We start from the raw sequence: 24,662 nt of genomic DNA on the forward strand, positions 1-24,662 counted from the left end.
ATATATATATATATATATATATATATATATATATATATATATATATAAAAGAAATAAGTATAACACGAGGGACACGTTTTCTACAATAGAAAACTGCCTCAAACAAGACTAGAAAATGTGAACATTGTTGCGCATATATGTATATTCAAAATTAATAGTAAAACGTAAAGAAGAACTCTTCGATGACAACTAGAACAAAATATCCTCTCGATGAGTTCTTCTTTACATGCAGTGATGGGCAAAACCCTAGGCTTCGAATAAATCTGAAGTTTGTCAATATATTTGCCTCGTTTCCTCTTTCGAACATTTTCCAAAGAAGGAACCGAGACAAACACATCGGCAAACTTTACATTTATTCGAAGCCTAGGGTTTTGCCCATCTCTGTCTACATGTCTCTATAATTAATTAATAATTGATTATACCATACTTGATTTATCAAGACACGTCGTTCAGTATGAAAACAAATATTATCAAGGGTGGAGCCTTTCGAATACTGTTCTTTGCTAAACGCGTTTCAGGATGAACGTGTTTAACCAGTGAACGCACTTTTCAGAGATATCGTTCCGGGTGTGGCAGTGCGGCGGAAGCTTGGAAATCATTCCGTGTTCGCGCGTCGGCCACGTATTTCGAAAACGCCACCCCTACTCGTTCCCTGGGGGTAGCGGAAACGTATTCGCGCGTAACACCAGACGCGCGGCCGAGGTGTGGATGGACGATTACAAACAGTTCTACTACAACGCGGTGCCTCTGGCGCGCAACATCCCCTACGGAGAGTGAGAATCTTTTTCATTAATCACATTCGCGAAACGTTGCCGTTCGAGAGGGTTGGATGTACCACAGAACACGTCGTACAAATCAATATTTGTATCTCTATATTTTCTTAACCCTTGCCGAGAGACTTCTTTAATAAGTGATGGAATATTTAAAGTAACTGCAGTGTGATTTGAAGATATTCGACTTACACTTGCTCTATTATAACTAGACTACGAATATTCATGCAAATTAATATTCTCACAGGTACAAAAAAAGAATTGAAACGTAAATTAAAATATGTCTCATCTTCTAAACGGTAGTATATTATTCTTGATGTTTTATCAATTTTTGCATCTGTGCACATCCTTATAGACTTCCGTATACTTCCGTTTGCCATAAATGGATGAACATCTGCAGTCTAATTATAACTCTGCAACAATGACAGTACAGTGTAATCGATAGAGCAGGGGTGAATAATGAAATCTACAATCATCAATTAGTAATTTGTAATCTTTGATAACTCATAGTCTGCCCTTTCATTAACCCCCTTGATAAACGTAAAAATAAATGAGGTTTATAACACGACCCAGGACTGCCGCGAGCTCTTTACGAATAAACACTCGATCCACTTTAAAGATAAATATTTGAAAATGGCTCGCTATGTCGAAGCTCAAACTCAATGAAAAACGAACAATCATCTTTTGGAGTGATCGTTTATCACTGGCTAATTCCTGGACCGTCTTATTTCTCGCGGCGTGTCGATTTACGGTGCACGGAAACGGGACGAAATACCGATAGTCGATTTCATTAAAAGCGCGGGTCAGCGCACGTGAGCCGTATTAATAAAACGACGCCACGTTTTCGTTTTAGTATTCAGGACAGGATGGAGCTGAAGCGGAAATTGCACTGCAAGCCCTTCAGCTGGTATCTGAAAAACGTGTATCCCGAATTAGTTATACCTACCAGCGAGGGGGGGCCAGGGGGGTCCCTGAAACAGGGAACCGCGTGCCTGGACAGCATGGGAAATTTACTAGACGGAAACGTGGGACTTTATCCGTGTCACGACACCGGCGGCAACCAAGTAAGTGCATCGGTTCATTATGTAGGTATGTCTATGTTCTATGTAAACGGGACCAGTTTGACAGCTTACCATGGCTGTTTCGATGTAGTGAAATTCTTTTCGGGTCACGTTATTAATTCATGATTGGCATGATACGCGTTCTATGAATGACACTGTTGCAGACTGCAGCTATGCAGATAGCTTTTATAGGGGCTTTAATAGTGTAAGGGTGTTATCTATTCGAAGTGCAATTAGAATACTAATATTCGAGTGGTAATTTTGGAAAATTGATATTCAGATAATAACATTCGAATAGTAATATTCTATTAGGTTGTCCAGAAAGTTCGTGCCAATCTTTAAGAAAAACTTAAATTGTTGAATTACATAGGTACCATTTTGTTCCACAACCTTTCCACCTTTTAAGGGATGTATACGTGTTATTTGTTTTCAACCATTCCGGTATATTCACGCTTGTACCAAAAATTGACATGGACTTTTCAAACAACCCAATAATAATGATATTCGATTTATCAGATGCTCAAACTTCCAAATAATCTCATCCCACATTTCCGACAGTGTCTAACAGAACCTTCCACCGAATGAAAGAGTCTCGAGACCACAGATGTCCATCAAATCTCTTTACACCATGTCACCCCCGCCCTTAGTCTAGAAATCTCCATGAAACATCCCAATTCAATCTTCGCACCCAGTTCTATATATAATACAAAAACACTGACTATTTCCAGGAATGGGGCCTAACGAAGGACGGTCTGATAAAGCACCACGACTTCTGCTTGACCCTGCCAGTGTACGCAAAGGGCACCACGTTGCTAATGCAGATCTGCGACGGCAGTGAGAATCAAAAGTGGAGGCACCTCGAGGGTGGTCTGATCCGACACTTTAGGATCCCGGTGTGCGTGGACTCGAGATTCCAAGCTCAGAGGGGAATCACCGCTGAGAAATGCGACTCGAACGCCGAGACCCAGAGGTGGCACCTCTACAATCATAATCACTAGCTCGTGACGACGATCCCCGCCTCGTGAAGATCGCGCTGTCGTCGTCACTCTCGAAGGACTCAAGGGGTGCGATATCTGATCCGAAGAAGCAGGATCGATCTGATCCGATCGAGCGATCTCGTCGGGCCGGGATTCGGGCTTCTCGAACGAACTGGTCGATGATCCGCCACTATTCGTCGTTTCGTTGCTGAAACGGATCTTATCGATGAAGCATGAACATTTGGTGATCACTCGATATACTCATGTGTGTGACGAGACTGTCTCAAGAGATTCGAATGTTCACGACGTTGAACGAGGAGCATAATGGGAGAAGGAGTTGACAAGGCTCGCGAGTGAGATTAAGGAAAACTTGGAATTGAATTCCCACGTACAGAAGGGGCAAGCGAATTTTATGACGGAAGAACAGGCTGTTATTTTTTCTATTTTTTTCTTTTTAGAGTAGGCGGCAGTTTCTTAGACGTGGTGAGATCGGAGGAACGAAGTTGAAGGGAATCGAGGTACTACCGTTGGCGCGCGAGAAGAATGAACTCTTTTTGCATAGTTTTTGCATTGTTAGTCGGAGTTCTCGATCGCCGGTGGCCCCCGAGGTCCTCTTGGCTGCGTGGGTCTTAGAGAAGAAGAATGAACTCTTAGTCGTAGCCATATATGATGTACAAAAAGCATCTATTGGTATCATTTTATCCCACAGACACGTGACTAAACGATATACGCCTACCAAATCACGCGTGTATGCTCCTAGAGATCAGGCATGCCAATTTCCAGTGTCTAAAAAAGTCCTCGGCATTTGTTACATTTATAAAAATTAGAAAATTATGTGCTTATTATGTTACACCGTCCCTGATGACGTCCCGAGTTCGTTCACTGTAGATGATTTTAAAGCGCATTGTTAATTTAAAGTGGATGCTCGGTGACAATCAACGTGTCAACGCGATGGTACTGAGTTCATTCTTCTCACGTGTCAACGATACTTCACTCTATGCGGACGGAATTGCTTCACGACGGTAAACAAATGCAACAAGTTTATTTCAATAGACTGTATTCGTGGCAAGTAAGTATTGCCAGATTCTTAAAACTATCCAAACCCTCTATTGCATAACAAATTCAATAAAATGCCTGCAATGTTTGCAATGGAAATTCGACAAGACTCGCGCATGGTTTCCTAAGACAACTGATGCTGCGCGTTTAGCTCAAATATTAATTCCTTCACGAATGTTCGAGCAACCTAAAAACGATAACTTTTTCGAAAAATAAAATAAAATTCACGACAATAGAGGGTTAAAATCGTTCCGAGGATGCATTCAGGAACGCATTTACATCGATTTCCATGATCTCAAAGGATTCCCCGATACCTGTTCAATTATTATCGTGAATATCACTTCGAAGCAAAAGGAAAAAAAAACCTGACAAAAATACTCCGATATATCTGTAATTTTAAGCGAACTCGAATGCACCGTGTACTTTCAACTTTTATTACTCGAATATCATTTAACGAACATCGAAGTGTCTCGTTTAATTGTAAGGTCGCTTCACGGGCAGCTGAAACATTGTTTACGACGATTTCCACGATCGACAACGATTGAAAAAAAAAATGTTGGCTCGTGGTCCGTTTTCCCATCGATTCCTTTCATTATTTCCATGGCCTCGAATGAAAATTGCGAAGAGCTATGGTTTCCTAGGATTGGCTGTAGCTGACTATTGTTTTTAATTGACATTTTATTGTTTGACGTATACGCGGGCCACAGCGTCGACGTTCATTGTCTCCAATCCAAAGGACGAATCGAATCGCAGCGTGAATCGAACGCTTCTTAGATCAAAGGCGCGCGCGCTACACGATTCTCACAAAGAGATTTATTTTTGTATAACAAATTGTATACTTACTTGGTTGTGCGAATAGTTGGGAATTGCGGTGTGGTCTCGCTCGGGGACTCGACGCGTTGTTAGGCAATGTCTCCATTGTTCGTAACCCTTAAACGACTCTGTGATTTTACTCTATGTAAAATAGAAAAAGCAATGCTCAAATCATATGCGATCTTTTTGGAAAATATCAATACTGATGTGTTTATTACTTACATGATCGATTAATCGATAGCATTTATTATAAATAATAATGCTGCGAACATGTCAGGGTAAATATGCTGGTTAATCTATACAAGCATTGTCAAACAGAACTTATGGTAATTTATGATAGATTAATTTTAATACGATTAGTCACTAACATCCTACCTTGACACGCTTGAATAATTCGTTTGACGTAAAATTAATATTAATATTCTTTGACTCAGCTTAATCCTCCGTTCTTCTTATTTATTAGTATTAGTAATTGAAACGCACATTTTTCTTTCAATGTATGTTACTAGAAAACAAATATTTAATTACTTCTATAATATACTTGATGTTTGATTTGCATATTAAAACCCTATCAGAGAAATTATAAACGCTTCGTTTGATAGTGCTCGCATCGAGTAACCAGCAAATAAAATTGTCTGACAAATGAACACCATACTATTTAAAAAAACACAGAAGAATTAATATACTTATAACAGCAGAAGATCTATAAATTCCTACGTGCTCCATAAACTGGAGACAAACATATCAACTTAACTGACTCTGTAAAAATTTAGTTCAAGCATAAGGCGTTAAATAACCTCAGGCCTAAATTATTTAATTCCAGTCCATCCAATATAAATAAAAAATCACAGAATTAAAGATGTTAAAAAAAGGGGTAGATTAAGATGGAAAGCATCAATTCAATTGAATCAATGAGATATTAACGAAATAGTGGGGCTGGATTCTTTGAACCCTGTGAGGTCGTCTAAGGGCTGACATAGAGGGTTTCTCTTTCGTAAAATTGAATGAAATGTCTGAGCAATTGTCTGCAACGCGTCGAGACTATCGAAACCGGGAAACTGTGCGACTAAATGCAGCAATACGTAGCGAAGAACGATCTTTTGGACACCAACAGTTTCCCGACGACAGTGATCCAATGCTGTCATTTCGCATTGATACTACATACGTATATAGATATAGCATTTTGTATGATAATATTATACGAACGCGCTCTAATTGCTTCTGCATTCGCAGCTCTGTAAATGTAAGGAATTGGTCGAAGGATTGTTTTTACTCGGAAGTCGGATCGTCTGTGTTGTACTATAGTGATTGAGACCACGTGCAATCCAGAAATACAGATTCGACGTGGAATTATTAAGAATTTACGTTGCCAGAATTGGCGCGCTGTACATATATAATTCGGCGACAGTCGTGATGCAGATATAAGTGGTATATTTATTTACATTAAACATTTTCACGGGCCCTTGGATTATAAGGTGCTCCTCGATTTTGGAGAACACTGGGACGTAGAAATTTTACACCTCATCTGCCCCACGATTACCGTCGCAGTCTTTGTATAAGTTTTTTAACTTAGATTCTATACCTCGATTATTGTGAAACGGTTTAGGAAAATATTCAATTTTATTTGAACCTTTCGACCTACATTTTTTTAAACAATTATTGCGCACGACGACACATTCATTTAATACTTAAGTTTTATTTAACTCCTCGAAAGTCTCCCAAAGCTATGGACAACGCATGAGAAGAGCATGTAGAACGAAAAGAAATAAATACACGCGTATGAGCTACAGTTGTGTCAAAATCGATTGGTCGTTCAAGATCACTTCTCATGGTATGAATTAAAACCCAAACACGATTCCTACTCTTACACCATGTCTGTAGGTTTGCTTGAAATGATGAGAGATGGCGGTGACAACATTTCATAGTGGGGTAGCTCCTCCTTGACCTTGAGTAACCAATCGATTCCGACACGATCACTACGGTTTCTTTCGCTATCTAGCCGCGCGACTTACGAACCTGTAAAACATCTGTTACGAAGCTGTAAATACTTTTACGTATTCGATTTTAATCGTCGAACGGCGAAAGTTAGACAAACAGAGCGCAAGGCGGAGCCGGGTTATTCTGGGCCCATGGTAATTCTTTACCCACATTCCAAACATAAGCTCACTAATCGAATTCTTATCACAATACCTCAACCTACATTTTTCAACCATTTAATACGATTCTCTTTAAAAAAAAAAAAAAGAAGAAAAGTAGTATCAGCGACTAACGATTGAGATTAAGTGAAAACACGATTACGAAATACGTTAACTTCAACGCGAATACTTTGCTGTTCACTGCTTTCGTCGCGCGCTTCGCGAGTCACGAGACATTAATCGCATAATGACTGTAAATAATGTGTCTACGATATAAGTATAAGGTAACGAAACGTCGTACTTCCATGAATCTGTAAGCTGTAAGATAACGAGCGATTCAAACCTAACATTAAGGTAGCAAAGTAATCCAGTCGGTGTGCGAGGCGTGTCCGAGAGACGAGACGAATTTTCCGCTCGACGCGAATAAAATAAGAAATGCACTGTACATTAAAACGAACATTTCCAGTCTCTCTCGTACGACGCGTTCGACTATTTGTTAATTTTCTATTTGTTAAGACGAGGCCTCGTGTTCGAAAACGCCATGTTCTTAAGATGAGGCACGTATATACGTGATTCAAACATGGAGTCCACAAATTTACGGTATTTCACTATATTGGAATCAACTCTCTATAACCAAATGTGACTTTAAGGTACTTTGTACCGTAATTTTTCGAAGCCTGATTTCACCTTCTTTTTAGTACGCCTCGGTGCCTGTAAAGCAATAGCATGGCCACCCTACACAGCAATCAATCAGTTGATACAAATAAAAAAACTTATTTAGTTTATAGAGAGTTAAGAAAATGACACAACTTCGAAATTCTGAAATGTGTAAAATATATTTGTAAATTTTCGGACACCACATTTGAATCGCCCTGTATAGCAGAGTTTCTCAAACTTCTCTCCATATACCCCTGCAATAAAGAACAACATTTGGCGCACTCCTTGGACTAGTACCACGTTTGTTTTATATATATATATATTTTAAAACTACCTTTAAAAAAGATGGATTTCTTTCTTAAATTTTTAATTGAATTTGTATAATTTTATACTTCTTAATTTAAACTTTTTATATATTCTTTACTAAAGCAATCCATAACAAATAATATAAAAAAACAAATGGGTGCACGCACATAGGTATTTTTAATACTACTTAATGTATTAATGTTCTTCATTAAATAGTATTAAAAAATCCCTATTATTTTCCCTATTACTTGGTTCCAGAAGAAAATCAATAAAGTTTGTTTTTCCTTTCAATGAGAGAGAATTACAAGTGATAAATAACGAATAAAAAATGTCATTCAAATGGATGTTTATAATAGAAGTAAAATACTACAAGAATGTTCTGTATGCTGATGTATACATATATATTACTGAGAGTTTGCAAATCCCCATTTGAGGAACACTGCTGTGTAACATGTTACACAGGCATTGTAATCTTAAGAAATGTGTTTTGAAAACGAAGCAAAGTGATATTAAATATTGACATTAAACATTTTCCGTTTAATGCCAATTATTTTCAACTTATTTTCAACAAGGGATTATATTAATACATTGCAAACTTGGTATGAAGAACTGATTGTTTATTGTTTTTTTTTTTATGTTGAACTATACTGAAATTGTAATGAATTTACAATTTCCATTAATAAAACGATCCTAAGAAATACACGGACGTTCGTTTTGGAGTCCAAATACCTATCTTCAAAGCGAACACATTGAATTTCTATCTATTTATCTATATTTACAGATTTATGTTAAGAATGCAATATTATAGTACTTATAGGAACAATGTTTTCTAATAAAACAATGGAATTACCCCATCCACTTATATGCCAGCTTTCTCCACAAAAATATCCCTAAACAAACAAATAGCTTACTTTATTAAAAAACATGTATAAAGATTTGTCACCAAGTTTGTTTTGGCGCAAATGATGGTCTTATGATTTGAAACCAAGTTCTAGGATTTTGTACTCCTTTTCTTTAGTCCTTTCTTAACCTTCTTTTTAAATTCATTTAAATTTATATCATTTTTCTGTTCTTTGCTTTCTTTAGGTTTTTCTTCTGGTGGTATAAAGGCCTGTGCCCTGCGCTCCTGCCTCTTCTTCTCAGCCTCTTCGTGCTTGATATCTTGTTCCCTCTTCCTCTTAGCCCTCTTTTGTTCCTCCTTCAGGAAGTATTCACCTGATGCTATCATTTTGTCTATCTTACTCTCCTGCTGCGGTGGTGGGAACGGAGTATATGGTTTCTTCTCCTTCTTCTTCCTAGGTTGTTTCCGTTTGCTGATGTTCTTGCTGTTAAATTTGGGAAGGAACCTCTCCCAATTTTCATTCTTCAATTTTGGATCCTTTGCCAGCTCTCTCTTGATCATTAATGCTTTAACATTATAAATTGGATGTATGTTCTTCATAGTATCTTCAACTATACGTCTAACTTGTTGAAGTCCTTTATAAGGACCCAATGCAGCCACTGTTTGTCCTTGCACAAGTACATAACAATTTGTAAGCAGTTCTATAGACTTCAAGGTACATCCATTGGGACCAATGAGCCGCTGACGCCGTTTGACAAACTTTTCCTTATTTCTAACTAATGAAGATATTTTTATAATATCTGAACCAATGTCATCTTGCAGTACTCTGGTAGCTTGTTCGAATGGAACTGATCGAGACAGGAGCTTAATCATATCGCGTGCTTTGACGATAATATAAGGATCCCATGTTTTCCTTGTGGTTTTCACTGTCATGCTACCTTCAATGAGATCCAATTCTGCTTTGACAGCATACTCGTCTAAAGCTTTCTGAATCAGTGGCCAGTGTTCTTTTAGATATTGTTCTCTATATTTCGGGAATAAGGTCGCGAACGAACTTTCTTCCAACAGACGATGGGGATTGTCCTTGGGCTCGAAGGCTGGGATTTTCATCGACCACGCATTATCCACGGGTCCAGTTTTCTTTGGCCCGTCTTCTTTATCAGAATCACTCATCTTTCACGCTTGATCTCTTTACTCTTCGATCATTACACTTAATACTTAAGTCACGAAAGACACGTGTAGAGAAATGTTTGTTAGGTTATGCTCACGTCGCGAAAGTGGAATTACTGTACCTTGATTCGATGGTAGCGTTGTTCGTCAGTGTTTGCAGTTAAACTTTCACAAACTGTTTCACGTGGTAATTGCACGTGGATCATTAAGAGTTTTAAGTTCAAATGTATGTTACATTATTGATTATTACACACAACGAACGAAGTAGAGTACAGCTTACCATAGAGTACAGTGGTACACGAATCGAGAACTCTGGAGCCATCTAACGTTATCGTATCAAGCTAGATCTTATCGACGTGAATGGAATAAGATTGAAGCACCGTTAGTATTAAAAAAAGGAATTAATAAGAGCGACAGTTTTTGAATTCAAAAAATGCACAATGCACAATGAAATATTTTCTCAGGTTCTTTTAATACGTAAAGAAACTCCTAAAGCTAATAATATTAATGAAGTACAAAATATTTCCTCAGATTTTAAGCTCAAAAATATTTAACAGATTATAATTGATTATATATTAATAATAAAATCGAATTATAAAATGCAAATATGGAAACATGTGTCTCATGTAACATAGGAAAGCTACAAGGCATCCAGATACATATTTTACAGGTGTACACATATTAATATGAGCGTGGTATACATTGTTGCTACGTATAAATAATTTTCGTAACACAATTTCGTTGGACATTTACACATAGAGAATGCAATCTCGGAATAACTAGCGTTATTTAAAATGCATTTATGAAACACGTAAAATAAATTTAATTTAAAATTCACGACAATATCATCATGAATAAAAGAAATGGTTATCGTTTCAGTAGAACATTCCATGTTCGCGTGCTCTAATTTTTTCAGATTAGTTTTTTATCATCTTGTCAATGTAATAGACAGTAACTCAAGATACATATTTATTCATAGGCATTGTCATGCGCGTATGTTTGCATAACATTTGCACCAAACGGCGTATATAAATGGTCCCCAGAATTCGTTTGAAAGGATTCGATTTGTAAAAGTAAACACCATGCGTTGCTACATTGTGCTGCTGACGCTCTCTCTTCTGGCGTGTACGTACGCTCAGGACCGTTATTCAGATAGATATGATAACATCGACATATTGAGCATTCTGGGGAACGAGCAACAGCGAAATGAATACTACAACTGCTTGATGGGAATGGGACCTTGTGTGACCGAAGCACAGAATTACTTTAAAGGTATGTTTGATACTAAATGTCTGATATGAATATTGCGTATATAAAATAAAAGTGCAATAACAGTTTCAACAAAACCTTTGTCAATTTTCATAAAAATATGTCAATATGTCAAAATATAAACGCCCCTGTAATGCTTTGGAATTTCTCTGCCAAAATAATAACAATGACTCCTATACTCAACGTTTTGTAACTTTTACTACTTATTAATGTGACTTCCATTTTTTGTTCAGGAATTTTTCCCGAAATGATCACAACGAATTGCAGAAAATGCACCCCCAGGCAGAATGTATACCTCTTTATGGTTCAAAACTGGTATCAGAGAAATCAACCGGAAAGATGGACCGCTTTGGTAAATAGAATGAACTCCATCCAACAACAGAGCCAGCCGTCAGGCACATAAACAATAAACTCTGACAATACTTACGTTTTAATGGATGTAAACCATCATAGCATCAACATCAGGCATTACTTGCCAATTTTTATAAAATTGGCTAGCACACTGATCATCCATCTCCATATGCGATGACAAAAGTTCTCTTCATTCTATCTAAAAATTGATTGCCATTAGATCTAATCGTTACTTTCACAGATTTTCTGATGCATATTTGTTATTCGTAAAACATCTAAGATATGTAAATAAATCTTAACAGAAATTAAATTTTATATAAAGACTTTAAATAAAGTTTAGTGTCATATTCTCTGACGAGGATGAAAGTAAATCTTGTCTTCTTTCATTTTCAATTATGTTGTATCCATCATTATTATTTTCCACGTTTCCTTTCCTCATTTTCAGTTAATTAAGAATCTTGTCTTTTCAATAACAAAATAAGCTTGCCAACGTGGTCGTGATGAACCTAAACGTCGTCTTTCACGTTTATCCAGTTCCAAGGAATTGGTATTTGCTTTCTTACCTCATTATTCCTAATGAAACTACAATTTAAACATTTTTAAAAGGGCAATACAAGACATGAGTATTTTGTCGATATAGAACAATACTTACCGATGATTCCAGAACGGCTCGAGACAGGGCACCGAATAATCGACACGGGGGTATCTATGACGCAGTTTATTATACAATTACAATATTCTTACTAATCATATTTGTGGTAATGATCGTAGTAATAGTGTATCCTAGATAACATGAACTATTCCAGATTGATATGACTTTATTTATACACCGCCACATGCACACACGCGCGCACGCAATCCCTCTCACTCGCTCCCTCGCGCTCCAGCTTCCGGTTCGATACCCAAACGAAGGATCGACGCCGAACATCGAGGGGTGGACGTCAGAAATCGTCGCAATTAATTATTCCTAATCGTAACACCGTGAAATCGGTTCATCGGCCGCTGATGAACCCTTAAAAAGATCGCGGTTTTCCCGAAATCTCTAATTCTTGGTACAAAATAATTTAGACGACTTTGTCATAGAACGAGGTCATCCCCCCTCGTCGTAGCGACTCTCTTATCAATAATTATTCATCGTTTACTCTTTTAAGAACTGTCATACCGTGCTCTCATTTTTCGCCCCCCACTTTCTCTTCTGCTAATCACCGTCTTCGTACTTTTTTTTTTTTATAATAGTTTATCGTTAATGGTATTCCATTCTTAATGTAGTTAAACGTTATTCCTACGCGTCGAATCGAACGACGTCCGTTGTTATTTACCAGTTACACATCGAATCGTTAGTAGGCTCCTATAGTAACGCTAGACTCCTCTCAGAAGACAATTATACGTTTCTACTGATTGATTAGTCGACTAAACTCGGTACACCCAGTTGGGTTTCGCTTGCGCTCTCGTCGCCATCTTTAAATGTGGCCGTTGGGCATCTTCTTGTGACAGGGTTTCTGCGTCATTCGCAGACGTATTTACAGAAAGAACGCGATCGGGACGGTAGGAGCATAATATCGCGTGTTTCGGCATCGCGAGGAATGGCTGGTGGAAAAATTAAAACAAGGAAACGTTAACTATTGAATGTTCGAAGAATTTGGTTAACACGTTCGACGCAGTACAGGAGTGAAAGTTTGCAACAGAAGTTCAAAAATTCGTGTAATTGATCTGCATTGCTCTTGTAACCGTCTAATCAATGACTTTTTATATTTCATTCTTACATGATTTTCAAGCCATTTGATTGGTACCTTGTCATTGCATAAAGTAACAATTTCGTTTCAATATTTATACCAAGCATAAAGGAAATGATATGCAATGTCTACAGAATATAACAAAATCGCAGTATTTCAACTTTCTGGTGGCGTCACTGTTATAATCAATCCTGAAAATGTTTATTACAAAAGGAATGATAAAGTAATTGCTCCCCAATTCAGGTTCTAGGTAAACGTGTGCATTAATTAATGAAATTTTACCGTTTAAAAGGATACAGTTGGCTAGGCTTCACCCTAACAACTTGAAGATTAAACATGTATATCAATAATTCATAATCCAAAATATTCGATACATTCAAGAAATGAAGCATTCAAAAAGGGAAACAAAGGATCATCGGTGCACGAAAAAAAATCAAATGAACCAAAATGACTAAAGTCTGTCTAGCACTTTTATTTTTAATTAATAAAAGTTAAAATATAATGAAATAATAATAATATAATAATAATTAATAATAATAATAATTAATAATAATAATAATAATAATAATAATAATAATAATAATCACTGTAATTAATGTGTCTATTCGCACGCGGAATGCGCCGGCTCGTCGAGGCTCGCAAGAAAAAAAAATGAACCAATGACACGTCGATCAGAGGGAGGGGGTTAGGGGGCGAGTTATCGATTCTAATTTTTCTCATTTTATCTACAACGTTACACACCTCCGACGAACGAGAAGAAAACAAAAAAAAAGAAAAACGAAATGAAAGGGAAGATTAGGAAAACGCAGAATTGTCCCTTTATCGCTATCACTCACTCTCGCTTCGTTTTCAAATCATGTTCTCCGCTCTAACGATTTCTCTCGCATCTATCGTCTCCCACCCGTTCACCATTAAGTTTATAAAACGTCTAACGCACTCGAAACGGGTGCTCTAGGAACTCTTTCTTGTATATCGTATTTCTTTTCGTCGTCAAATTTCTCTCTCGCGTTTTCTCTCACTCTCTCACTTGATCACATTCGCACTTTTGTTTCACTACAGCTTGGTCCACGACTCTGGAAGTTAATGGTTAGAAATCAAACGATGTACGTTGCATGAGAGGACGATGGACTGGATTCAGTTGGCGGCAGTAGGATCGGGAAACTCGAGGGAGAGGGGATGATAACGCTTGTGGGTGATTAAGAACGAAAGGACGCGCGTGATCGATACGAGATCTCGTCTCGTACGCGTTTACATACATACATACATACATACATACATACATGTATTATATTATATATAATCGCGCGAGCAGAATATATTAAAATATCGCAAAATATATTGTAATATATCATGTCGCGTCGACGTCACTCCCGTAGAAAATTACATATAATATAATATCAATAATATATATATATATATACATACATACGTTGGCAGATGTGCATACACTTGTGATTAACGTTCGACGCCATATATATGTGTATATACAATTTAAAAAACGAATTTCGCAACAAATATACACGGCTGAGATGCGCTGACGTTGTCGATAACGAGATCGAAGGGCTGGAAAGCCAAATGGAGCATTTTTACACATTATAAAAAAATAGATTATGAGCGAAATTAGCATGGAAGAATTGAATAATAATAATAATAAACTATTATTTAATGTACATGTAAGTTTCGACTGTTTCTATTTTAATCATATTCAAAACTTATGAATGTTACCATCAAACCTACTAAATAAACATGTAAGAAAAGAATTTGCGAAATTATTACACAAAAGGATGTAACTATCTCTTGTAATATATTTCTCATGATACCTTTAGTAAATTCTTTTTTATGTATTAATTCAAAAAATTTAATTGTAGCTTTTATCATCCTGCAGTTCGTCCATAAACATTCTCAAATATTAAAAATCCCTTTTGTTTTCAATAATACATTTTTGTTTGGATAAATACAATTGTGAAATAAATATATATCTACTAGCTTGTTTGAAATTTCAAAATTATCATCCTTTACTGTGAATATTAGTAAAAATTTAGCTGTCTTTGAGTCTCAAAATGAACAAGCGATTATTCGTTCGGCATCCCCAACCCTTCGACTTCCATATCTCGACACGTCTGCAACGCTCACTGATTCCTACGATTAAGAGTACTTAATAATAACTGACGTCATAATAAGAAACGAATCGCTACGATGAATAAATCCGCCGCGGTTTCCGCTAATCGCCGCTCCCTATCGATTCTCCCATATTATTTACACCGCGTTTACTTTATACATTTATGTATAGTATGTATATTTATACATGCATATGTATAACCCGACGCACGTGCTCACATTTCGCGCTTCTTCTTCCGTGTACGCGCATACGCACATGTATATATATAATATAATATATTTATAGGTATATCCACGACTTAGCATACGGCGATTACGATATAATTTTTATGTGTACGGCCCTTAGTGAACGTCTCTTCTCTGTCACTCGACGTTTCTCGTCCAAAAATCATAGCCCTAATCATAATTAGTCACCGGGTGTTCACCAACCTCGAGGCAGTCGATTTTTGCGCGCCGGAACGAGAGTTCTCACCTCGAGCGCGCGTCTTCGGCCTCTCGATATCAAAAATTCACAATGGGAAACGAATGTGTCATTAAAAAATAGCGGGGAGGGCGCGAACTCTCGAATCACGAGCGCGTTCAATCGACTCGAGTAAACGTATACGCGCCTATATGTATGTATAATTATTTGGGTGTAGCGGGTGTACACTGGGTGAACAGTGAAACTTGATCGAATTTTTTCTTGATAATCGGAATCAAAGTGACTCTCAAGCTTCTAAAGTCAACTTGATTTTCTAACAATGCACAGCGACTACAATAGAATTGGAACTCTGTTCTAACAATGTTTCTGTAACATTCGAGGTAATGAATCGAAAATGTTAGTTTTGGAATGGATATACCTTCATACTTTTTCTCTCAGAATTAATTTCTCTGTCACAAAAAAAGATAGCCACCCGTAAAAGACAGAAGAAGTTGACCTTGAAAACTTGAAGAAGATAAACTTACAAAAAATGTACTATACATAGTTTCTAAGTCTCGCTAAACCGAAGTTTCAGAAATAGGAGTGATTTGATTATTTCCAATAGTTGCAGAAATGATTAAGATGATAAAATTCTGTTCACCCGGTACGTACCATAGGCATATGCACATACAGGTATCTACAAGACCCTCGTGTCGGACCAATGACATCCGCCAAGAATACGAACGCTAACTCGTTCACCTAAACGAAATCACTTCTGAACACTATGAGCGTGACTATGCGACTCAACCACGCATTGAAATCACCCGAACATCGTATCACTATTGCATTCGCGATTTTACTTCGCGAAAACTACCCACGCTATTAATCTGAAAATTTGCACCTGCGATTCAAGGTGTTCCACAAGTATACGTCGAAATTTTGAGTGATCTAACTTAAAAATTGACAGAGATAAAATTGTTGGAAGTTTATTGTTACCGAGTTAGCATGTTAGTCGCACAGCGTTAGACTCGTAATGTTTACGGTCTAAGTTTTGTTCATTTCTTTTGTATTAACGTTTCTAGGTGACGATACTTTTATTTGGAACCGATAAATGTGACTGAGAATTTTTGGGAAGATCGCGATTTTGATTTGGTGCCTAGAAAAAACTCAGCTGTGTATTCCTCTGCTATGTTGAGTTTTAATTGCTCGTAGAATCATTTCTTATATTAAACAAAGAGTGTGGATCAATTGTTTATTTTTTAATTCACTAAGATTCTCAGACCTTCGAACGTCAAGCGATCATGGATTAGGAAGAACGAGTCAACCGTCGCATTCTTGTAAATTTCACCAAATTTACGCTCGTACAATTTAAATATATACAGACTCGGGGCACGGATATGTATGACGCTGCGACAGACACGCAAACGTATGCGTAATTATGTACAAAACGTATTGTCGGACCTCGCCGCATTTTTTCACCACCGACGAGGCAGCGTTGCTTGTGTTTTGAAAATCGAAAGCTCGTCCGCAACATTCAATCTCGAAAAGAAAACTGGATGATTCGATAATCCCAAGAGTCTCTGGCAAAATGGAACCGTCAATTTCCACCCAAAATATCAAACTAAAATGTTAAATATCGGAGTACTCAACATATACGTTTCGTGTTCTTCGTGGCAGTGAATGGTCAAGCTTCGATAAATTCGCCCGCGTGTTTCTACCAAAAATCAACCAGTACAATCTCGCAGCGACCTTCTGTCAGAAATAAACAAAATTTCATTTGAATAATACGTAACGTTTATTGGATCGAATAGTTCAATCTTCATATGGTCCTTGCGAAATATTTAATTCGATAATTCGAACAACGAACAAAAAAAAAACAGCGTTAACCTTCATTCATCGTCCCAAGTTTTGTTTGGACGCAAACTCTGCCCATCTCAGCTTCAGCAGAGGGCGAGCTCTCGATCTTGAAATAGCGAACGCTTCCTCGTACGTAAACCCTGCTTACCACGGAGAGAGTCGAGTAACCTCGAAGAGTCCAACATCCTCTCGATCGCGACACGATGAATATTCTCGTCGGTCGCGTTGGCTCGAGGTGTTCGTGCTTCCCTGCGACTCGTTCGAACACGAACGCGAACGGTTAAGAATTCTTATCCGTACTCCCGTCAAAGTTCCTTCCTCAACGATTTCGAAGTTCGCGGTCACCAACGCCGAGGAGGATTACTCGAGATCGCTTTGGGTCGTTTAAAATTTAATACGGTTCGATGTGGAAGTCGTTTCGACGGGCAAAAGGAGAAGCAAAACGACTCGGGAGGGAAACCAGTCGATAATTACATGTGTATCGTCGAACGGTTCCCCTCTTGATAAATATTTCATGATAATTCAAATGATAACTCGGGGAAGCCGATCGAGGGCCTTGTTTTATGGCGGACCGTGGCCGGCTGCATTCGTGTTGTTAATTGCTCCTTGTAGGTAAACGGTGTACAACGTGTACGCGAGAACAAAGCCTCCAAAGTCTCTTTTAGCTACAAAGTCAACTCAGGAACTCCACCGTTGTTGGAAACGTTCGTAAACGGAAGACGCTTGAAACGAAGTTAGCCGCTTCGGTCTCAAAACGGAGCTTCGATCCCTGTAATTATACCACACGATAGTAATACTTATAAGGGGACTCGCAATACGATAATCGACAAGGTTAATGGGGATCATTCGCAACAATTATAATTGTGCCAAACGATTACAATAACAAGGACAGTGAGTCGCTGTACCTTGATGTTTCTCATGTAATTCAAATCGCTCAAGGTCTCTTGCAACGACTTCCAACGATCTCGTTAGCAATCTTTTCTTCTCCGTTGATACAACGGAAAGAACCAATCATTCAACGATCGGTGCAAATATTAAATTCAAAGGAAACAGAAAGTTGCGAACTTGGGAACTAGAGCCTCGAACCGGCGGTCGACTTTGAAAGCTTCGTTTCGAGTGCACGAGAAGACGACTCGCGACGTCCTACGATTCAAGCCAACGTTAACAACCGAAGAAACGCATAATACTGAGAAAAAACCGTGAAACTTAACGAAATACCGACAATCTATGTTCTCTAGACGCGTCTTTGGGCCGCAGTTCGCGATACCGAATTTCCTAAGTCGAAACAAGCAATTGTCTAAAAGTCTTTCGTCGACGTTCAGCATCCCCGCGTGCTTCGTATACTCCGAGGTTACGCCTCGCTCCGAACAACGCAGAAGACAGCCCACGATATCGTTCCTTCAGCGTTCTCTCTCATCGAGGACCGATCGGTGCCTCGTTCCATCGTCAAGTCCTTTCGAAGCGAGACCTCGTCGCCAGGATATGTGTGTCGTATCGTATCGCGATCGTGCCGTTAGGTACGGCGTCTTCGTCGTCTCTTCCACTCCCAAAAAGCTGACTATTGCTTTATCCCCTTCCGCGACGATCATCCGCGTTCGTCCGTTTCGCGCCAAATTCCATTCGGCGGATTCGATGATCCCGATCCCCTCGAATCGTTGACGCTGTGTGACCACCAGTGACACGTCATTGCCATCCGCAGACAGACCACCTGGCGGTGATTAGTGATAGAACTCAGGTAGATTGCACAAACGTCGTTGCTGCTGTTGCTGCTGATGCGGTTGCTGGTGATGATGCTGATGAAATAGAGCCTCCCCGGGATGGGTCGGCTGCTGGTGTCACTCGTGGGACTTGCCGCTCAACGGATGGTAGTTTCCACCTGCCGATGCCACCAGGGCCAAAGGTAACGGCGAGCCGAGGGGCGCGGGGTGAGAATGGGGGTGGCCCATCCCCGAGGAATGCGTCGTCAATGCAAGAGGACTGCCAGACATCGAACTCGCCAGGGATGCGAACACCGACGGGGCAGGAGACGCCATCGTCGGGCTGCCCATCGCCGCTGTCGGCGGATTGATCCTCTTCTCTTTCTGCCGTCTGCAAGAGGAAAACCGCCTTCGTTAAGTTTTTGGATGAAAACTTGTATCGTTAAATTCGATGCGATTGGAGAGGCGATTTTAGGAGTCCCGCGAGTCTTTGCTTTGTACGTTTCAGAAATGGTTGAGTGAAATATTAAATCATTCCCTAAGTAAAGCTTACGTTTATTTTAATTATAGACGTATGAACGATCCCATTTCTGTAACCTTCTTTGAGTTGATAGACTCATCTAGTGATGATTTTACGTGTTCAATAATGTTGAATTTTGTCTAGTTGGAAAATATTGTAGTGGTCAAAATAGATGGTAATCACTTGGTGCTAGGTCCAAAATGTATGGTTGTGTGATAAAAAATTCTATTTATATATTTTTTTGTATTGTTATCCTTGTTATGTGTAGTTTAAAAATAGATGTCTTTTTACGTAAGAGACGTCATAGACAACCCAGTTCTAATAGATAAGGTTAGATTATTCGAGACATGCGAGCAAGAATTATGGAACGTTTTCCATGCAATGTAACGGTTACCTTCGCTCACTCAAATTCCATCTTTTACGATTCATTCATTTCGTTTTTCAAGAAGATTCAAAGACTCGCGGAGCAACCCAATGCTTCCCAGCTTTGCTGTTCGACAAAGCCGAAGAAGCCAAGAGGAGGGAGCACAAGTGCGGAGATTTGAAGCTCACCTATTGCAAAACCACACCCGAACGACTTCCTTCTCCATCGCCAGGCTGTCGGCCAATATGGTGATTTCCTCCGAGGTGGGTTTCGGGTTTTGCACGAACGCCTTTTCCAGCGCCACTCTGACGCTGGTCTCTATCGAGGTCCTCTTCTTCCGCCGCCTGCCGATGGCTTCCGGCGTGGTGAGTGGGTTTGAAAGGGAATTCGGGTTATTCAGGGAATTATCGGCGTCCTCCAGCCATTTCTGCAGAAGGGGCTTCAGTTTGCACATGTTCTTGAAGGAAAGGTTCAGCGCCTCGAACCTGCGGAATAAAAAAGAGGCATTGAAAACGATGAACTTTAAACTGCGTCGCTTCTAGACGTAGAAACTAACCAACAGGGTCGAATTGCAATTTTTTAGGCTGCTAAGATACTGAGAGTATAACGAGACATACAGTCCGCTAACTATTCGTATCCTCGAGCTATATTGTACACATTTGTCTAAATTAAATGGTAAGCTTAATATTTCCAAATAAATGTTTCGTTATGAATATGTACATGAATAAACTTTACGCGTGTATATACTTATAATGACAAATTGATACGGAAACATCGAACCTATCATTTAATTTGAACAAACTTTTTTAATAAACATAGAGGATACGAATACTTATGGGACTGACTGTTCACACTATGCCTCTCTTTTTACTATTAGGTTGTCTGGAAAGTTCATGCCGATTTTTTAGGGGTGGTACAGGTCTGAATATATCGGAAAGGTTGAAAATAAATAACATGTACACATCCCTTCATTAAATTTACCAGATAAACACACGTAAAATTAAAATTTTCAACGTTTCAATACAAAAACATACATTAAGAAAATTCTTTCTCATTTTTCAATTTATCAAACTCAACACAACTAAACTCACATTTATAGTAAAGATGACTCTAAACTTTGACTCTAAAACAAAGGGTCGAAACGTAGAAATAAAATAAATAAAGTATGTGTATTCATCGTTCTTAAACTTGTACACATACCTGTCTACGAAAGTAATTCTGGAGACCCTTCATCTTCAACAGACTTTAAATAACAATTCGACTCTGCCCGATAGTTCCAAGTGGCCAAGTAGCTTACCTGGAGATCGTCGTCTGGGAGAAGTCGTTGCCGTAGAGTTTCCCCATGGCGAGGCCAACGTCGCCTTGAGTGAATCCAAGCTTGATCCGCCTCTGCTTGAAGGTCTTGGCGAACTGCTCGAGTTCCTCGAGGTCCGTCGTCTCTTCTGGCGAAGGTTCCAGTCTGGTGGGCGGTTGTTTCACTGCTGGCGGCGTGCCAGGAGGCGGTGGCGACCTTTGTTGCGCTAAACTTCGACCGACGAGACCTCCACCGCCCTGAAGAGCCTGCTGCTTCTGCAGGGCTTGCAATTGCTGAGCTGCCTGTGCCACTGCTTGCACCTGATAACAGAGAAAACTCCGTGTCATCCTCGTCGAGCGTTCTCTCGTTTTATGATCAACTGTTGCTTGGAAACGTCTGAGATCCAAGATCTTTAGACGGAAAGAAAACATTTCGTTTCGCCTCAGACGTAACGCAAGCGAAGGATGAACAATCCCTATCGTAGGACAGTACCTGCATGGACTGTGAGCGCGGATGACTGGGTCTTGAGGCGTAGCCACCGCTCTGCAACAGCCCCTGCAAGACGTTCACGACCATTGATACGTTGACAACGGTCTCGTTCATTTTTTACAACGCTACAGGTCATACTTTTCGAGGTTTCTCACGTTTCGCCAGCTCTGCAGCTTCGAAGGATATGGTCTGCTCGCAAGGATGGAGCATCACGTATTTTCAAACACTTGTAAACTAATGGCAAGTAAGGTAATGCGGTTAAACAATTTTGGTTTATAGAAAACGCTTATAGAGAGCGCTTCGGAGGAGTCTAAGGATTAAGATCGAAGCGCGTTCTCGGGTTTATTTCAAGTCTGCAGCACTGGCGAATAGTCTAAAACAAAAGGACACGGTTGACATGTGGAATCCTCGAATAGTAACAACCGCAAGAACCTGGACCATGCAGTATCGAAGATCTCAAGACTTATTGTAATGCACAAGTGATATAATTTCGATGTTAAGTTTATCTCAAGATCTGCCACGGTGTATCGAACTTGATGATTTCAAAGGGTGATATAACGGGAGAATTGAGAGATTTTCATTGGAGGCATCGAAGAGTGACACGTGTTGCGCCCGTGGACAGGTATGGAATTGCTCGAGGGGCGCCCCGACCGATCGATTATCTTCACCCTTTTCTTAACCAGATGCTCGATTAGGAGAATAAGGGGCTCGTGCAAAACGCTCGGTGCCCGCAGAGGAAAAGGGTTTTCGGGACGGGTCGCGTGTCGTTCTCGGGCCACGAGAACTTATTTACGTTTATTGTTGCCCGCGAAGACACCCTGCGCGTGGCTGTTTTGAATACGGCCACGTGCCGGAGCAGGTTGCGAAGAATTATGGATCACCTGTGCACCCTTTCCTATTCAAACGATCTACAGCAAAGAAATCTATTTCAATGTTCCCTACGATGCTTGTTTTCAAACCTAGACATAGTTTACGCAAATGTAATGTTAATTGCAGTAGTCTAAGTGGTGTAATGTAAGTTGTGTCAATTAAATTTAAAGTAATGATAAATTAAGGAAGAGATGTTTGTGTTATACAGTCAGTCCCATAAGTATATCCTCTATATCTATTGAAGAAATTTGTTTAATTTAAATGATAGTCTTCATGTTTCCAAATCAATTTTCCATTATAAATATGTACATGAATAAACTTCACACATGTATATATTTACAATTACAAATTTATTTAGAAACATGAAGCATTCATTTAAATTAAACAAACTTCAATAATTATAGAGAATACGAATACTTATGGGACTGACTGTAAACGTTTTTATCTTTAGAAATTGTTGCAATTTACCATCTCTCCATACCTGAAGAGGTCTCAACCTCTACCGAAAAAATTATCATTATTCTCACAATTTTTAATACAAATCACCGACTCTAATATTCCTTATATTTACCTAATTCACGAAAACTGTAATTTCATAGCGATTGAAAGGTTAACGATTCGACAGTCCTCTAACCTTGAACCAACTCACTCTGGACATTCATATCTAATACTCAATCCCTAGTAACGCAAACTGATCGAACAATTTAAAATCGAAGCTAAAAGAATAAAATATTTCAGGTGTCCTACAACGAAACCCCTTGAAAGGTACAAAGCCATTTTATTACGAAAGCACCCCTTTACCGCAAGGTCCTTTGAAGTTGAGACGTCACCGTCGCGTGACGAAATTAAATATCTGTTATGCAAGCCTCGGAAACTCTTATGTCACGCGTGTAACGTTTTGAAAAGGGTTCGTGGGGGCAGGTTGCGACTCACTCGAGAAAGGGTTGCGCGACGCAGAGGTCGTGTGCCCTAATCCTCGATGGAGCGTTCTGAAAAGAACCAAGAGGGTGTTTCCCGGAGGAAAAGCTGAAGAAACCGAGAACAGGGGGAGGGTATCGAGGGTAGAGATACACGAAGGTAAGAAAGAAACAGCCCAGGCCACGTGTGAGGGAACAAAAGGTGCCCCCGTGGCAAGGTGCCTGAAGGATCCCTTCTCGTTGCACCTTTCAAACGACACACGGAGAACCCCAGCTTCGATGCTCGCAGATACGTGCGTACAGTTGGACACGAGAGCCGCCATTAAATCTGCTCAAGTTCGAAGTCGTTTTGTTAGTTTTTCCAGAAGGTTGAGACGGCGAATGCACACGCTCCTCGCGATGGAATCTATAGAAACTTTTTGGTAAACGCGCAGACCTGGGGCCCATTCAGCAGCCCGCTGGTATGGTGAAAGCTTGGAGGAAGGGACGGGGGGTGGAGGCTGGAATCGTATCCAGGAAGGAGGATCGTTTTTCATCCCCGGATATATCGTGAATCGAATTTTCCCCGTTTCGATCCGCTGGATCACGTGGAAACACGAAACGATTTGGAAGATCGTGCAAGCCTATTTGCGTGATGAACGATGGATACCTGCGTTCTGGAGATCTATTAGGATCCACAGAGGTGATGATTTAATGTAGGATCAGTCGTACACGGTGCAACGATAGTGTTGTGCTGATAGACAATAGTTCCTTGTAATTTGGAATTGTAGCTGGAAGTAACGAATGGGCTCGATGCCAGCACGAGCTAGTTAAGACTTCCCTCGTAAGTCTAAAGCATTTTGTGTACATATACCGCTAGAGAATCGCTGATGTTGGTTTTTGTTAGAGTTGTTAACAATAGGACGTAGCGCTTAGTTAAGAAGTTATGATCTATTCGATTTTAACTTCTAAGGTACTTCTAGAGGTGTACTTCTAGGTGTGAGTCGAGATGTATTGC

The 24,662-nt window shown here is 39.5% G+C and overlaps 4 protein-coding genes across 7 annotated transcripts in view; 2 read left to right on the top strand and 2 right to left on the bottom strand.

Annotated features, from left to right (window-relative positions):
- LOC128889737 (polypeptide N-acetylgalactosaminyltransferase 2) overlaps nt 1-6,769 on the top strand; it is a 286,331-nt gene extending 279,562 nt beyond the window's left edge. For all 4 annotated transcript variants that reach the window (XM_054147657.1, XM_054147658.1, XM_054147659.1 and 1 more), the window contains 3 exons: nt 554-773; nt 1,624-1,834; nt 2,560-6,769. In XM_054147657.1, the coding sequence (XP_054003632.1) occupies nt 554-773; nt 1,624-1,834; nt 2,560-2,829 (701 nt within the window). In that variant the 3' untranslated portion in view covers nt 2,830-6,769. The remainder of the gene's footprint in view (nt 1-553; nt 774-1,623; nt 1,835-2,559) is intronic.
- Nucleotides 6,770-8,371: 1,602 nt separating this feature from the next.
- Nucleotides 8,372-10,088, bottom strand: LOC128889738 (KRR1 small subunit processome component homolog). The gene has a single exon (XM_054147661.1). The coding sequence runs from the start codon at nt 9,787-9,789 to the stop codon at nt 8,767-8,769; it is 1,023 nt and encodes a 340-aa protein (XP_054003636.1). The 5' UTR covers nt 9,790-10,088; the 3' UTR covers nt 8,372-8,766.
- Nucleotides 10,089-10,827: 739 nt separating this feature from the next.
- LOC128889739 (ejaculatory bulb-specific protein 3-like) lies at nt 10,828-11,777 on the top strand. The gene is made up of 2 exons (XM_054147662.1): nt 10,828-11,058; nt 11,289-11,777. The coding sequence occupies exons 1-2, from the start codon at nt 10,869-10,871 to the stop codon at nt 11,456-11,458; spliced, it is 360 nt and encodes a 119-aa protein (XP_054003637.1). The 5' UTR covers nt 10,828-10,868; the 3' UTR covers nt 11,459-11,777.
- A 1,814-nt stretch (nt 11,778-13,591) lies between these two features.
- LOC128889736 (POU domain, class 2, transcription factor 1-like) overlaps nt 13,592-24,662 on the bottom strand; it is a 200,111-nt gene continuing 189,040 nt past the window's right edge. The window contains exons 7-9 of the mRNA XM_054147656.1: nt 21,393-21,709; nt 20,284-20,580; nt 13,592-19,602 (exon numbers count right to left, since the gene is read on the bottom strand). Of these exons, the coding sequence (XP_054003631.1) occupies nt 19,350-19,602; nt 20,284-20,580; nt 21,393-21,709 (867 nt within the window). The 3' untranslated portion in view covers nt 13,592-19,349. The remainder of the gene's footprint in view (nt 19,603-20,283; nt 20,581-21,392; nt 21,710-24,662) is intronic.

The sequence above is a fragment of the Hylaeus anthracinus genome, unplaced genomic scaffold (assembly GCF_026225885.1).
Source record: "Hylaeus anthracinus isolate JK02 unplaced genomic scaffold, UHH_iyHylAnth1.0_haploid 11997, whole genome shotgun sequence".
Lineage (NCBI taxonomy): Eukaryota > Metazoa > Arthropoda > Insecta > Hymenoptera > Colletidae > Hylaeus > Hylaeus anthracinus.

Coding starts and splice junctions, on each gene's coding strand:
- LOC128889738 (XM_054147661.1), bottom strand. CDS start 9,789: ATGAGTGATTCTGATAAAGAAGACGGGCCAAAGAAAACTGGACCCGTG.
- LOC128889739 (XM_054147662.1), top strand. CDS start 10,869: ATGCGTTGCTACATTGTGCTGCTGACGCTCTCTCTTCTGGCGTGTACG. Junction 11,059..11,288: donor AGCACAGAATTACTTTAAAG/GTATGTTTGATA, acceptor TTTTTTGTTCAG/GAATTTTTCCCGAAATGATC.